This window comes from Brachyistius frenatus, unplaced genomic scaffold, assembly GCF_029030835.1.
Source record: "Brachyistius frenatus isolate BFR_SWC_R1_liver_20210118 unplaced genomic scaffold, ASM2903083v1 Contig_21, whole genome shotgun sequence".
Classification (NCBI taxonomy): domain Eukaryota; kingdom Metazoa; phylum Chordata; class Actinopteri; family Embiotocidae; genus Brachyistius; species Brachyistius frenatus.
This window is the reverse complement of record NW_027210620.1, coordinates 5,401,905-5,418,222: the sequence shown is the minus strand read 5'-3', so window position 1 is coordinate 5,418,222 and position 16,318 is coordinate 5,401,905. Positions and strand designations below refer to the sequence as shown.

The 16,318-nt window shown below is 41.8% G+C and overlaps 1 protein-coding gene across 2 annotated transcripts; it reads left to right on the top strand.

The window, feature by feature from the left end:
- Positions 1-2,664: 2,664 nt before the first annotated feature.
- zc3h14 (zinc finger CCCH-type containing 14) lies at positions 2,665-8,715 on the top strand. 2 transcript variants are annotated; one of them, XM_069696654.1, is made up of 17 exons: positions 2,665-2,823; positions 3,175-3,217; positions 3,320-3,434; positions 3,550-3,590; positions 3,677-3,848; positions 3,949-4,270; positions 4,441-4,604; positions 4,827-4,927; positions 5,032-5,190; positions 5,565-5,633; positions 5,785-5,923; positions 6,055-6,260; positions 6,411-6,549; positions 6,647-6,786; positions 7,485-7,567; positions 7,697-7,803; positions 8,082-8,715. In XM_069696654.1, the coding sequence occupies exons 1-17, from the start codon at positions 2,788-2,790 to the stop codon at positions 8,083-8,085; spliced, it is 2,040 nt and encodes a 679-aa protein (XP_069552755.1). In that variant the 5' UTR covers positions 2,665-2,787; the 3' UTR covers positions 8,086-8,715. The 2 variants fall into 2 exon arrangements, with proteins under 2 accessions (XP_069552755.1, XP_069552754.1); XM_069696653.1 differs by having other exon boundaries at positions 5,749-5,923.
- Positions 8,716-16,318: the final 7,603 nt, after the last annotated feature.

Here is a 16,318-nt window from a genome sequence, read left to right as displayed (position 1 = left end):
CAGACAGTGTAAACAAGAGCGGCAGAAACAAAGCAGACAGCCGCGGCTGAGAGAGTGTTTGACGCTTGTCTAGACTGCAAGCAAAATCCTTCCCGTCATTGTTGGTTGGCACTGGAGGCTGCAAAACAGGAAATAATATCTGAGGGAAAACATAAAGCGATGAACATTAGAAAGGCAAAGACACATGAAGTAAAAGATACAATTTGGATGTGTATTTGTAAACTTAAATAAATACGTTTTAAATTTGAACACTGACACAAGTGTTTTAATAAAGCATGGGATGGCCAGGTTTAATGCACGTTTTCTTCTTTTTATTATTATTATTTCTTTTACTAAAGCTTAACAAAGTTGTTTCATCTGCACTAGCGAGATACTGAACAGGGCGAGGGGGGGTATTACAGTAGTGTGTACTTAATGGTGTCTTGCGCCACCTTGTGGATACAGAATTCAGTTTTAGCCTAAATGTTTGCACTACCTTTCTGTCTATGAGGTTTTTTTTTTTTTGCTTTTAAATCCAAAATATATAGTTTCTTCATATGGTTAAACAAGATTTTCAGCAGATTTAGATTCAATTTACATCCTTGTACTGTACAACTAACAAAAACTAATAGCAAATAGCTGATACTAGATGCCTTTGTTTTACTGTAAATATAAAATAATATTATGACAGTGAGAATCCTGAGATAATTCTTGAAAAACACACACAGTAAACTACGTTGCCTTGATGTATTTTCATTCAATATAAAAAAAAAAAAAATCAATTAATCTAAAAGTCATGACAAAGATAAGAACAGTAAACTTCTGGGACTTTTTTTAAAATTTGTGTTTAAGCTTTCCTTTGTCATAGATTTGGGAAGATTTCCAGGCCAACACTAATGGATTGCTGAGTAGCAAATGAGTATAAATATGTAAAGGTATTTTGTGTTTGTGTATTTTTTTTTTTTACATATATATAAACATGTAAAAATGTGTCTTTAATTTGATGTCCTAAAGAGAAATTTGTTCAGATAGATAGATAGATAGATAGATAGATAGATAGATAGATAGATAGATAGATAGATAGATAGATAGATAGATAGATAGATAGATAGATAGATAGATAGTAGATAGATAGATAGATAGATAGATAGATAGATAGATAGATAGATAGATTGATTGATTGATTGATTGATTGATTGATTGATTGATAGATAGATAGATAGATAGATAGATAGATAGATAGATAGATAGATAGATAGATAGATAGATAGATAGATAGATAGTCGGCTGCAGTTTTCTGAGTGATTTGTTTTTATTCTAAGACCTTCAAAGCAGTTATCTTGTGCAATTATCTTTCCTAATTTGTTGATCTGCTCCTTCTGTAAGCATAGGTTTTACATTTGGACACAGACACATTGTAGTTTTACATCTAGCAAAATATTAGATTTAATTGTATGTGTCCAACACTGATGTAAACTGCGTCTGGTCTGTAAATTTTAGCGAGCAACATATTTGGGTGAATAAACAGTGTCAGCTGACATATTGAGGTTTACACTTATATGCCAGAAACCACAGAGCAGCTGCAGGTTTTCCACAGTTAAATGAACTAGCTGCTGCTGAGACACAGCTGGATGGATTCTTATGTATTGCTTATTGATGATGAAATGTTTCAAACCTGAACATGACAGGCAGGTAAGATGATCGATGTAAGTTTCTGTTGTAAGGACCTCACTGTGTTCAGGTCCCTGACGTGACTAATGTTGTTATTTGGAGATATATATTAATAATGGAAATCAGACCGTAGGAGAGAATAGACCAATGGGAAAGCAGGATATAATAGACCAATGGGAAAGCAGGATATAATAGACCAATCAGACAGCAGGATATACTAGACCAATCAGATAGAACGGTAGAATAGACAAATTAGACAGCAGAATAGAATGGAAGAGCAGGATAGAACAGACCAATCAGACAGCAGGATGGAATAGACCAATGGGAAAGCATGACAGAATAGACCAATCAGATAGCAGGAGAGAATAGACCAATCAGACAGCAGGAAAGAATAGACCAATGGGAAAGCAGGTTATAATAGACCAATCAGATAGCTCAATAAATGAGGATAAGTACAGGTGATAACAGGTGAAGGTCTAGTAAAAACAAACGTGACGTCGTGCGTGTCGGTGAAACTTTAAACCTATCAGGATAAAGTAGGAAGTTCTCCGCCGTTGCAATTGGAGGAGAGCAATTGAAGCCGCAAGGTTTTAATATCATGTAAAAAAAATAAAATTAAAATAAAAGCACCCAATGTGTCTTGACGGCAGCTTTTATATATATATATATATACTGCTCCACAGCAGTCACCGGCAAGTTATATACGAACTCAGCCACAGTTGTGATGTCACGTTTTTTTCTTCTTCTTCTTTTGGGTTTTACGGCGGGTGGCATCCGGCGAAAGGAGCATTACCGCCACCTACTGTTTCGGAGTACGGACCGGATTTACCTATCCCCCCCCCCCAAAAAAAAAAATTGTACTAATTAAGTGAACTAAATTATTTCTTTCAATCCTGTTTCTTTCAAGATTTGCATTACACCTCCAGCCCCTACGGTTAATGCCAATTTTTTTTTTTTTTTAATATCACGTTCGCTGTTTTTTTTTTGTTTGTCCTTGTTCGGCTACCGTCGGAAGTCACGTGAACACTGGTTCTGGTTGTCAGCGTTGGAGCTGGTGAAACATTTACTTAAAAAAAAACCAACAAACAAACCAAAAAAAAAAAACCGTAGCCTACTTGCTTCACTCAAACCACAAGGATGGAAATCGGGACTGAAATCAGCAAAAAAATAAGAGTGAGTAACAACACGTGCTGGTTTTTTTTTTAATCTGTTCTGCGCGGTTGAACGTAACTCTGGCGTTGCAAGCTAACGCTAAGCTTACTAGCAGAACATAAACGTTTTTTTTTATTAAATTTTTTTATTTACAAAACTGTTTGCTACGTTTCACTTGATGTTTTCCTTCTTTTTTTTTTTTAAATTGATTTCGAGATAGCTTCTTTAGTAATAAAAGGTACGTTTAAGTACTTGGTTATAGCCCGAGAATGATCTCCCGTGTAGCTGCAATGCTATTTTTATTATTATTATTATTATTGTTTTTTAAATTTGTCTACATCCTCCTAACTTAACGTGTGATCTTTGTTTCAGGCTGCTATTAAAGGCAAACTTCAAGAGCTCGGTGCATACATCGGTAAGTGTATGCATCATATTCAATGATGGCCTGTGGGACAAACAAGCTCCTGGATGTCCCTACCACATGTTACATGGTGTGTGTGTGTGTTTCTTGTTTTAGATGAAGAGCTCCCTGATTACATCATGGTGATGGTAGCAAACAAGAAAACCTCCCAACAGATGGCTGACGATCTCTCTCTTTTCCTCGGAAACAACACTGCAAAGTTCACAGCCTGGTACGATCCCAAAAAACAACAACTATGTTTTATTTATTTATTTTACAATCTTCAAAGGGTGCATTCACGTTTTTTTTTTTTTTTTGTGCCATAACAATTTAAATGTTCATTTCAGGCTACAAGGTGTCCTGGAGAAATTAAGATCTGTTGCGGGAGGTAAGACGTGCCAAGATTTTGTGTGCTTTTTTTTGTTGTAAATTTAGCGTTGCTCAGGTTTTCTTCTCCTGCTCATCTTGTTTTAGAGCCTCCGTCCCTCAAACAGCCGCTGCCGTCCGACAGCGGCACCGTGGCCGGGAGGACTCGATCGGCCGCGGGCGAAAACAGCCGAGCGGAGGAGTCGAAGGTGTTGGCGGTGTCCAGCTCGCGGTCCGACAGGACTGAAGCGCGCGTGTCGAGCTCCGCTCATGAAAGCAGGTTGCTGATAAATAGGTTTATTTGTCCTCGCATTTTGTTGTGCGCTGCTTATGTTCTTTGTCTTTAAAAAAAAAAAAAATGTTCATGTGTTTGTTATCAGGAAGGGGACCTTGGAAAAGAGTTCCTCTCGACTCACCTCCACCGTTAAGCCCCTCATGGAGCCGCTGCCCTCGGAGGCCGTCATCGACATCAAACCAGAGATGGACGACGACTTCATCGGAGAGGAACCCGTAGAAATCGGCACCAACCACGGTCGTGCGCACGGCGCAGCTAGTAGACCCACCGCGGAAATCTACAGAGCCGGTCACAGCAAGTTTACATCATTAAGCTCTGCAGACATGTACCGGCCCGCAGAAGGATCCTCTTACACCAGGCATCAGGACAACAGGAGCAGCAGAACATCCAGAGCTGCATCCAGCAAGGTACTGTGATACAAGGGGAAATATTCTGCCCTCTTTATAGATGAATAACGTCAGACACGGGTTTTTTTGTTTTTGTTTTTTGCTCATCATGCTCGCTTTCTGTTGCCAAACTGTCCAGACAGGTGTGGATGGGCAATCAGTAATGATAATGTTTTTCCTGCGCGGTTCAGCAAGAAGAGTTGTCACGGAAGCGTAAGGCGTCGGTAGCGAGTTCTGTCGTGCGTGTGAACCGAGCAGCAGACGAGGACAGTGACGACGTGGAAGAAGAGGATACAAGCTATGGTGGCAGAGGACTGTCCAGCAGAGTGTCCCTCCCCTCCAAACCAGAGCGGAAGTCAGTGTGAACAACTCGTATCATATTTACCATCAGTATTTGGTTTATGGTGTGGAGGGTGGGGGGGGGGGGGTGGGAAACAAATATGCATCTTTTATCTCATGGATTCTTTTATTTTCTGGGGCTTTCATAACTTGTCACAAAACACAGGTCTGTAAAACCCAGACAACTGATGTTTTAACAGTCCTTTTAACGGTGTTGTGGATTTGTATTTTTTTCCAGACCTACTCTTCCACCAGGCAAGCAAGCCAACAGGAATCTGATACTGAAGGCCATCTCAGAGGCACAGGACTCAATCACTAAAACCACAGCGTACCCAGCGAGTATGTTCCCTGCTGCCGTAACTTTTGAATGCAAACCTCTTGGTTTTTTTTAACTTCAGGATATGAATCTCATTTGTTGTTATTACACTGATCTCTTCCGACAGTCCCACAGAGACAGACTGTGCCCGTGGCGCCTCGTGCTCGCCAGGCCAGCAGTGAGGAGATGACTGCGGCCATCCAGCTGGTCCAGGACCACCTGCACACTCTGACCCCCCGGACGCAGGCGTACACCTCCACAGATCTACCTCCCTCCACAACTCACGGTGTGTATGAAGCTGTACTTGGGCTAAAACCTCTTGAATGTCTTTTGCTGAGCACCAACATGTGTGCAGCTCAAACACACACAGACACACAAAGGCAATGGTCACTGTGAAATGGTTTAATTAATACATGGTTGTAAAAATGATTTGGAAACCCTATACAGTGCTACAACAACAGCGAACTCTCACGTCGTTTTTGACTACACAGTGTAACATTTTCCAAACAGGATAGTAACGCAGAAAATCAGCAACCTTTGCAAGGGATAAACATGAAGTGTGTTTTTTTTTAAATACGTCTTGGTTTTGTAACAAATTTAAACCACAGAAGTCTAATCTTGTTTAATTAATCGACTTTAATGTTCTTATGGTCCTCCCAGCTCCAGCCAGATCTTTAGCATCACGCCTTCAGTTGGAGAGCAATAACAGAAGAGAGCAGAGTGAATATGGTGAGTTTTAGACAAAGTCCTTGATATTTAAGTGTTTGTGCATGCTGCGATGAAAGTTGACACAACATTCAAAATTTCAAAACGTAGTAAATATTCCAACACATGCTTTTGTTAGAAATGACACCAGACATTTCTGGTGTCATGCGTGCAGATGTGGAGGTCACTGCAGTCAGTGAGGCAAAGCCATTTGATACGCGATCCTTCATCATGAGTCGACCGCAACTGGAAGAACCTGCAGTCAGAAGTCAGCAGCAAGTCCAGCCTGCGCTATCACGAACTGTCCAAAGCAGGTACACGCACACTATAACATTTGTATGATCTGTCCATTTAGAAATAAGGATAAGTATTTGACATGTCCGAATTGTTGTACACTGACTTTAACTTTCTCCGTTCTGTTTGGTGGATCTCTGTCTCACTCTAGTAAGGAAAGAGGCGACTCTGCCAGCCCCAAGTTCATAGTAACATTAGATGGGGTACCGAGCCCTCTGGGTAACCTTGTAGACGGGGACATGGAGCTGGATGATGTGAGACCGCCCACAAAGGTCACCGAAGCAACCGGTAACGGCCCCAAAGAGCCCAAAGTCAGCATCCTTCACAGGCTTCAGGGTGCGGTCACATCGTCAGAAGGTGTGCAGTCTCATCTCGGTTATTCTTTACTGCACTCTGGAATAAAACTGCAATAATGATCACAACAGTAGATTTTATGTGCCATATGTCAAAACACGGTTACAGAGATTTCACCTTTCAATCAGTCTACATTCTGTCCTGTGCTGACAGATGAAGTGATGGACATCGAGATGGTCGATGAGGACGCCGTCCCGTTGAAAAAACAGAAAGTTATGGAGCGCTGCAAGTTCTGGCCGGTCTGTAAAAGTGGGGATGTGTGTTTGTACCATCATCCAACCACACAGTGCAAGTGAGTAGCTGTGTTGAGAAAAAAAAAAAAAGTAATTATGGAGTTTTTATTCCCTTAAATCAGAACTCATGGTTGTATCACTTTTGTTTTTTTTAAGGACTTTTCCCAACTGCAAGTTTGGGGAAAAATGCCTTTTTGTGCATCCTAACTGTAAATACGATGCCAGGTGCGCCAAGCCAGACTGTTCCTTCACTCATGTCAGCCGCAGAAGCAATGTTGCTCCTCCACCCAGACCAGGTACTCGCTCACTGCCTTGATGTTCAGCCTCTTTCTGCCTACGTCACAGTTTTGAAACATGTTTCTTGGCCAATTCTTTTTTTTTTTTAATCTATTTTATCACAAGGGATGCTCACTGATGAGATTCTGACAAAAGAGTTTTCAGTCGCACCACGGCTGCACAGTTAAACAGTCACCCAAGAGACAGGGCCAGTTTTGGCACTGGTTTTCTAAAATTGTGCTCAGGTCGTATGCATAACATGGTCATGAGCATTGGCATTAATAATCCGCTCAGAAAGTAGCAGCGTTATGTTTGCATTCATTTGTAGTGTCTTTAGGGAGGAAGAAAATGAAAATCTGCACCGCTAATACACATCAGAGTCTGTTGTTCTTGGGGTGGAGCAATGCATATATGAAAAACAAATGTTTTGTTTTACATTTGTGGCTCTCTGACAAAGTTTCATATATCAAGTGATTCCTCATAAGTTGTCATAAATTGAGGCTCAAGACTACAAGTTTGAAAATATTTCTGGGGTGGGTGGTGTGTAGTTAGAGAGCATTCAGCATCTGAATCTCCAACCAAACTGATGGAATTTGAGTTGCATTGAGCAAAATCAAGCCAATGTTATGATGTAATTTTAGGAGTGCAGTAATAAAACAGCGGAGTGTACTTTTACCATCTTTCAGTCTGTGTCTCACTCGACTCTTTGTGTTCACAGCAGTGCAGCCAGTCCAAACCACTAGTGTGTGTCGCTTCTTCCCAGACTGCAAGAAGATGGACTGTCCATTTTTTCATCCCAAGGTAAACACACACACATGTCTAGCTTTGTTTACATTTCCATGTATTTTAGTAAATAGAGGTTATGTGGCTTTCTTATTCAGAGCAAATCTGAATTTTTGTTTTTGTTTGTTTTGCTCCTCCCGCCTTCAGCCTTGTCGCTTCGGGGGTCAGTGTAAACGAGCCGGATGTACCTTCTACCACCCTAACACAGCCGTGCCTCCGAGACACGCCCTGAAGTGGACAAAAACGCAGAGCAGGTGAACAGATTGTGGTCATGAAAGTCTCAAAATGTTGACTCTTATATGGTTGAACTTTTTAGCCTGTGGATAAAAGTATCTTATCTCATCTGTATAACAGGGTTTCACCCAGTAAAACACACATTTAAAAAAAAAAATAAAGCCATTATGTATGTAATGTGATATCTCATCCTAATGGTAATATATTATTATATAACTATAAATTCAAAGTAATAACCATAAAGACATATTAAGGTTTACTTTCTGCTCCGACTGAATGTTTCTTTTCTTTCTCACAGCTAATTAAGTCCAGAGAGTCTGACAGAAGCCCAATGGTCAACATGTGGAGCTGTGGGAGATGTTCTCTATCAGTGTCTGCATCTTATTGTTAAATTCAACTCTAGTTTCATTTTAATGTATTGTTTGGACTGCTTTTTGTAAGTTGAAAAGTTAAGTTTGCGCAAATGGGCTCAAAATATAAAATACTACACGGTGACATTGACATTTATGTCATGATTTGTCTCGTGTTCTTTACGGTCACATTCACCACTGGTGTGTTTTTGTTTTTTTTGTTTCATTTTTATAAAAGTTAAGGCCAAATCAGTGAGGATGTATAGTGGCTGTTTGTTGATTTTGTTCTCTACTTAAGTATAAAATCAGTCATGCGCCAGCATATGGTGACAAACCATCAAATGCTGACATCTTAGTAAAACTTTTTTCTTATGAAAACCTGTCAAACTGACTTTACAAATTTACCTTTTTTTTTTTTTTTTTTTCATCTACAATCAGATCCGGTAAAGTTTTGTTTGAAGTGCTAAAGAGACTTTAACACAGCAGCTGTATGCAACGATGGTTTTTTTTTTCATTATCCTAAAATGTGAAATAAAGCCAATTGTGAACCAATGTTAATATACAGACCATGTCCCAAACTTATTCTTCCACACCTGGCTATTTAATCAGCATCTCATTCATTTAATATTTGATACCAGTGTGATACCACCCTGCACACGCCCTAACACGCCAACATGTACACGCCTTAACATGTAAATCAGCCAAATTCATGCACCCTAACATGTAAACATGTCACGTGCGCGCGCCTTTGCCTAGCTTAACCACTTGAATGCATACGGTGCAGACGACGTCCCGTGTTGTAATCGCGAGCTCACCAGTTCTGTTGCAACGCAGCATATATATTTCCCCTATCACTGACTTCATTCAAAACATTTTTGCAATTTTAGAACATGGAACAACTGTAAGAAATCGGTTTCTGATCGAAGTGACCGCTGATTGACGGGCTGGTCTGGAGCTGGGGCGACCGGGTGTCCCACTTTACGTTGGACTGCACGGCATTTATATATTTTGTGTGTGCCACATATTGAGACAATGTCCTACATTTTTCAACATTTCAAAAATCTGGAAATGCAGCTACAACAAATAGATTTCCATTGAAAACTTTAGATGACTGCTGGACAGACAAGGAAACGGTAGTGAAATAACTCTTGTTTACCTGCATAGTATGTTGTTGTGTTATTATGTTCTAAGTTAGACACGGGGAAATTGTAGATTACCTCTCAGCTTTGATAACATGTCCTGCATTGTCCCACACAGATATACCCTGCCCAATTTTTGGTTTGTTGGTATCTGGGCGAAGTTCAAACATTAGGTACAGGAAAAGAAAAACATATTACAGGACTATATTGGTAAAACCTGTGATTCAAACAGCCATAAATCAATTAGGCACGTTTCCGTCAACTTATTGTTTGAGACTTCCTGATGACATCGTTTTAGACACATTTAAAAGCCCGAGCTTCGGCCCGTGTGGGGCCCGCAAACAGCCTGAAATGTCAGTAACATATGGGGCCCCACTGGGGACCCCGCACAATGCCCACACTTTTGGGCTTGGTGTGGGATGCACACAGGCGTCCCAAAGCTTTGGCCCACGTGCAGCTCAGAATATCGGTCACATGCAGGGCCCCAACTAGTGGGCCCTAACTAGTGGGCCCCAACGAGTGGGCCCTAACTAGTGGGCCCTAACTAGTGGGGCCTACTGGGAATCCTGCACAATGCCCACATTTGGGCTTGTTGTAGGCCGCCCACAAGAGCCCTGTAGCTTTGGCCGACTTGGGGCCGAAGCTACAGCGTTAAATGTCGGTCACATGCGGGGCCCAAGCCATGGTGCGTCACTGGGCATCAGCACAATCCCCACACTGTTACGCTTGGTGTGGGCTACCCACAAGGGCCCCCATTCCTCTGAAAGCAGGGAGATCTTGTGTTAACATGTTAAAAATGTATATCACGTCAACATGCCCGAAATGAACACATTCAAAATGAACACGTGCAGAATTAACACAGTGGAAATGAACACGTTCAAAATGTAAAAATTTCAAATTGACACTTTCAAAATGAACACATTTAAATTGAACACGTTCAAAATAAACAGGTTCAAAGTGACCCGAAAAAGTCAAGTCACTTCCAACATTGACATGGTAAAAATGTGTGTATTAATAGCACGGAAATCTTGTGTGAACATGTTTAAAATTACAACAAAGCTTGTCTGTGATAAATGTTACGAGGCTCCTGGTGGCGTTCAGAACTGAAACAAAAAGAGGTGATGATAAAGAAATATGGTAAGTGCAAGTAGGTTGATCAGAGCTTGATTGGTGTTGTCTTAATTCGACAATTGTGGTAGGTGTTTACAGGTCAAATTCATTGGCACAGGGTGGAGTTTGTTAAAACCGCCTGGTGGGGTCGACAAGGCCTGGTGACATTTATGAAACGCCTGGTATTGTTTGGAAAGCCTGGAATATTCAGAGCACCTGGTGGCATTAAGATGAAAGAGCAGGGAAGGAAGCCGTGTATGTCAAACTCCAAAGACCATCCCTGAACAAAGGCGCCTATCAGCCATTTACAACGCAGTCCTGAGATCCCTAAGTCTGGTTGTGCCAACTGTCTTTAGCTTCAGTTTTCTTCACTGTGAATATAGTCTGATGACTCGGCTCATGAAGATAGATACTATATAGATAGAACAGCCTAAAAAAAAATAAAACCATAAAAACAAAAACAAAAGTGCATTGCCTTTGACCTTTAGTGTGACATCCTGTTTTTATTTTTTGTTCAACTGTGGGTTTTTTTGCTTTTAAAAAAAATAAGTACTCACACAAAAGTTTGTGATGAGTACCTACGCAAACATTTGAGCACATTCCTGCTCAGATTGAATCAGATATCATAAGAAATTTCCCCTCGGGGATTAATAGAGTACTATAAAAAATAAAAAAAAATAAAAAGGTTTAATCAGTGAAAATATCCAGTCCTCACCAGCTGCAATGTTACTTCCGACCGCTGGATGTCGCTGCAGCCGTGCGTCCCGATGACGTCACTGCAGTCACATTTAAAAGCCCTGCCGGTGAGTCTGTTCCTCGCCGGGTGCGGTGGCGCGCGCCTGTAATCCAAGCTACCGGGAGGCTGAGGCTGGCGGACCGTTTGAGCTCAGGAGTTCTGAGCTGCAGCGGACTATGCCGATCGGGTGTCCGCACTAAGTTCGGTATCGATATGGTGCTCCTGGGGGAGCCCGGGACCACCAGGTCGTCTAAGGAGGGGTGCACCGGTCCAGGTCGGAAACGGAGCAGGTCAAAGCCCCCGTGCCGCTCAGTAGTGGGATCGCGCCTGTGAATAGACGCTGTAGTGCAGCCTGAGTAATACAGCGGGACTCAGTCTTTTTTTACACTCGTTTGCTCAAATCCTCTTATAATACACGCATCGACCATTATATCTTCACACACAACAGCTTCACGAGCCCCTCTTTGTCTTCTTATTCCCAACAAAAACACTCACAAACCTGCTGCTCCTGCTCCTGCACCGCCTCCAACTGGACGACAGCTGCAACTACATCTCTAAATACTGCTGTCTTTCATTTAGGTAGGTAGGTATTTACTTTATTAATCCCCGAGGGGAATTTTTTTTTAGCTACAGCAGCATACAGAAGCAATAAGATAATAATATAAATAATATCGAATATAATAATAGAAAAGCAATAAAATAGCGGTAAAAAATATAAGATATAAAATGCACAGTATATACAGTACATTATATATCTATTATATACAACATATATATATACAGTACAGTATATATCTATATATATTATATACAAACAAACCAAGAAACACAGTCAACAGTGTTATTGTACTGTGATGGATTTTTCCAGAGGTGAGTTATTGTAAAGTCTTATGGCAGTGGGCAGGAATGATCTCCTGTATCTGTCCTTGTGACAGCAGAGCTGGAGGAGTCTTTTAGAGAAAGTGCTCCTCTGTCCCCGCAGCAGGTGGTGGAGAGGGTGGACAGGATTATCCAAGATGGACAATAGTTTGTTCAGCGTCCTCCTCTCCACCACCTTTTCCAGGCTGTCCAGTTTGTAGCCAATGATGGAGCCGGCCTTCTTAACCAGTTTGTTAAGTCTGTTGGTGTCACCGGCTCCAATGCTGCTCCCCCAGCAGACCCCAGCGAAGTACAAAGCACTGGCCACAACAGACTGGTAGAACATCTCCAACATCTCGCTGCACACATTGAAGGATCGAAGTTTCCTCAAGAAAAAGAGTCGACTCATCACCTTCTTGTAGACAGCGTTGATGTTGGTCTTCCAGTTCAGTCTGTTGTCATGGATACACCAGGTACTTGTACTCCTCAACCATGTCCACCTCCTCTCCCAGAACTCTCAGCGGTTGTGGAGCCGTCGTCTTCCTCCTGAAGTCGACCACCATCTCTCTGGTCTTGGCCACGTTCAGGAGCAGGTGATTCCTTCCCGCCCACTCCACAAAGTCCTCCACTACTGCCCTGTACTCGTCCTCCCGTCCGTCCCTTATACATCCGACCACTGCAGAGTCATCAGAGAACTTCTGCAGATGGCAGGACTCTGAGTTGTACTGGAAGTCAGTGGTGTATCAGGTGAACAGGAAGGGAGACAGAACAGTTCCCTGAGGAGCTCCAATACCACTGACCACCGTATCAGACAGCACACCGCCCAGACGGACAAACTGTGGTCTGCCTGTCAGGTAGTCAGTGATCCAGGAGACGGTGGACGCGTCCACCCCCACCACCCGCAGCTTCTCACTCAGCAGCAGTGGTTGGATGGTGTTGAATGCACTGGAGAAATCAAAGAAAGTGATTCTCACAGATTCACCGGTTCCATCCAGGTGAGACTGAGCTCGTTGCAGCAGGTAGATGATGGCGTCGTCCACTCCCACACGAGGCTGGTACGCAAATTGCAGAGGGTCCAGAGAAGATTTCACCAGCGGCCTGAGGTGGGCCAAGACCAGCCTCTCCAGCACCTTCATCACATGAGATGTGAGGGCAACCGGTCGGTAGTCGTTGAGGCCGGATGGAGTCGTCTTCTTGGGGACAGGAACCAGGCAGGACGTCTTCCACAGCACCGGGACCTCCTCCTGCTTCAGGCTCAGGTTGAAGAGGTGTTGTAGGACCTCAGCCAGCTGGACGGCGCAGGTCTTCAGGACCACGGGGCTGATGCCGTCAGGTCCTGCAGCCTTGCGCTGGTGGAGTCTCTCCAGCTGTCTCCTAACCTGGCTAGTTGTCACCGAGAGGAGGGGGAAGAGGGGGGTCGAGGTGTCGATGGAGGAAGAGCCCTTTGAGATTTGGCATTTCATTTGGCACAAATGCAACAAACCTCTGAAACAACTGTCTTTGTGGTTCATTCAAATAATCAGTCGTGACAAAATCAAAAACCAAAATACTTTGTCTCATGTGAAACCTTCATACTCGATTGATCGGCTTGTCCTTGCTGCCTTCCCCTGGAATAGAGATGAGATCATTCGAAATACCACTGACTGCTCATTCAGGTGTCAGTTCCTTGAAAAAGAAAGATGTCATTTCAACCTCTTTCTCTTCCCACTCAGATGTAGTTTTGACATAACTTCAGATTATAAAATTAAATAAAATGCCTACTTTAGTCATGTGCAATATTCCTTTCATTACTTTTTAATGTTATTGCCAACATTCCTTTTCAATATCATGAAAAAGTGCAATATTACTGTTACAGCCATGTTGTGGCAGACACGCTATCCCGTGGGTGAGGTGCTCTGTTTTATTTTTACTGTCCATTCAATATTTTGGTGGTGGTACCATTGAATGTGATACAGTGTGTAAGGTAAGTGGCACCATTGGTGTGTCCCAGTGTGTGCTCTTCTCTCCAGGCACCTCCTCCACTGGGTGATTGGCTCCATCTGAAAGTGATTGCTCATCAGGGGCCGGGTATAGAAGGAGGAGCATGCAATGGCTGCCAGTTGGTTATCTGACACCTTGATGCCTGTGTGTTGTGGCTGTCTGTGAAGTAATTTGCCAGAGATTGTGGACTGGAGTTGGTTACTTGCTCCCTGTGGCTGGGAGAGTGTTCTTTGTGTTTAAGTTTAGTTTTTTTAGCAGCAAAGGTTACCAGTTGTCTGTTTTTGCTGTTTCAGGTAGGGCTTTTGTTCCAAAGTGCCTCTGGCAGTTTGCCTTTAAGTTATCTTAAAAAAACAAAAAACAAATCTGAGTTTTACTTCTGATTGGTTTTTCAGCTTCTTTATATTTTCCTGGGTTTTCTTTTTACTGTGTTGCTCCCTGCAACTCTGGGGATGAAGCAATTACCTTTTAGTTCTATTTCAGTTTATTCACTTATCCTGCTTTTATTTTTATCCTATTAGGCATAGATTTTTCAAATGTATTTCTTACACTTTATAGTTATTGCTCTATTCATTTTAATATTCCTATTTTGTAACTTTTTGAGCAACCTGTCACTAGAATGTCCTTTTGTCTTATCTTAAGTGTTGCCTCATATCTAACTTATCAACATTTCAGAAGGCTGAAATTTTAAAGCAAAACAACCTAGTTTGTTTCTAAACATGTAAGAGATATATATTTTCCCTTTCAAAAGACAAAACTCCCTTTTCATGACAAACAGGTGGAATCTGTGTTAAACCACAAACACTTGTGGAAATATATTTGCCTTTTTTTCAATATAGTTCATTTTCAAATGTCATAATTTTGGTCAAGGATAAAGTAAACAAGCAGTTTAATTATGTCTGATTGGTTGATTTAAGTTCATATCATCATAATACCACTTATCATTCCTGATTATAGCTCACAAATATTAACTTTCTTAAAACCGTGCCAATGAAAAATAAAATAAAAACATTTACAGTATACAGATTGGACTTCACACATTTGCTACGATGACTCATAAATGTCCTTTATTTTGAAGTAAATATTTAACTCACAATATGGGCAGTATTTTTATTTTTGCAGTCATCAGCATCTGAACGGCTCTTCAATAGTTTGGTGCATATTAGAAACCTCCCACGTTCATTTCCAAGCAAGAGAGACCACAAATAAGAGCATCTCGGCTCGCTATGTAAATAAAAGGCCCTGTGAGGGTTTTTCCATGTAAGTCAGGCCTGATAAAGAGGAGAGAGTTCAAATGAATCAAAACTGGGCTTATCAGCTGCCGTTTTTACGAAATCTTTCTCATGATGGGTGTTATATGAGCAAGTTATCTGCTCAATACTTTAAAGGCAATAAGGTTTAATTTGTTTTTACAGTTTCTGAGCAGCCCAACAGTCCCAGCACCTTTAAGTCATCCAAGGTGCTGGAGTCAAAGCTGTGCATGTTTAGTGTTTATCCCAGATCTATATTTCTACTATAGTGTGTCTATGTCCTGGTTAAGGCAGACTAATCGGCTTTTCTCCTTGTTCTCTCTTTTCTTTTTACAGTCTCAACTCTTTTTGGACAGCGTTAAATGCCAAGTATTAGAAATATCTGCCCTGGCCCAAGCTCTTCAAGATTCCTGCGATGGTGGAACATGTTTTTGTGTGGGAGGACTGTTCTGCCAAGCAAAGCTGTTTTAGTCCTGATTCTTTCTTTCTTTTTTTTTTTTTTCTCACAAGAAAATCTTGTTCTTGCACCACCAAATGCTATCCCGTAATGGAGGCAAACAAGAAAAGGACTAACACGTAAAGGGCACAGCAGCTTATAGCTGCTACAGCTGGATTTTGTTGCACGTCAAACATCCAAATGTCCCAGACGCACGTGATCAACTTTTATTTCCAGTATGTTTGTGTACATTCAGTTAATATCCAACCTCCTCAAACTGGACATTTTCTAGAAGATTCCCCGCGCTTCAGCATCTTCACACAGAGTCATTTAGATTGAAAGACGGTGAAGATTAGGGGAGCCCCTCGAGCGTTTCTCAATGCCAAAGGCCTGAGCATTAGCTCACCTATATGTGCAGCTGGTGTGTGCTGCAGGCAAGACAGCATGGTTCAGTACAGCTCTGGAAATTACCATGAAGCATGCGTAAATAGTTACAACCCAGTCATCCATGTGGAGTTTAGGGATGTGCTGTCTCTTGAGGATTAAGCTGAAACAGAGCATCGAATGTGACTGCTAAAAAAAGAGGAAGAGGGGATGCCCATGATGGCTGTATAACACACATGCACACACACACACACACGCATTTTTAATTATTACATTTTGATTGGGCGGCTTTTTA

Coding starts and splice junctions, on each gene's coding strand:
- zc3h14 (XM_069696653.1), top strand. CDS start 2,788: ATGGAAATCGGGACTGAAATCAGCAAAAAAATAAGA. Junction 3,591..3,676: donor ATTAAGATCTGTTGCGGGAG/GTAAGACGTGCC, acceptor ATCTTGTTTTAG/AGCCTCCGTCCCTCAAACAG. Junction 5,191..5,564: donor ACCTCCCTCCACAACTCACG/GTGTGTATGAAG, acceptor TGGTCCTCCCAG/CTCCAGCCAGATCTTTAGCA.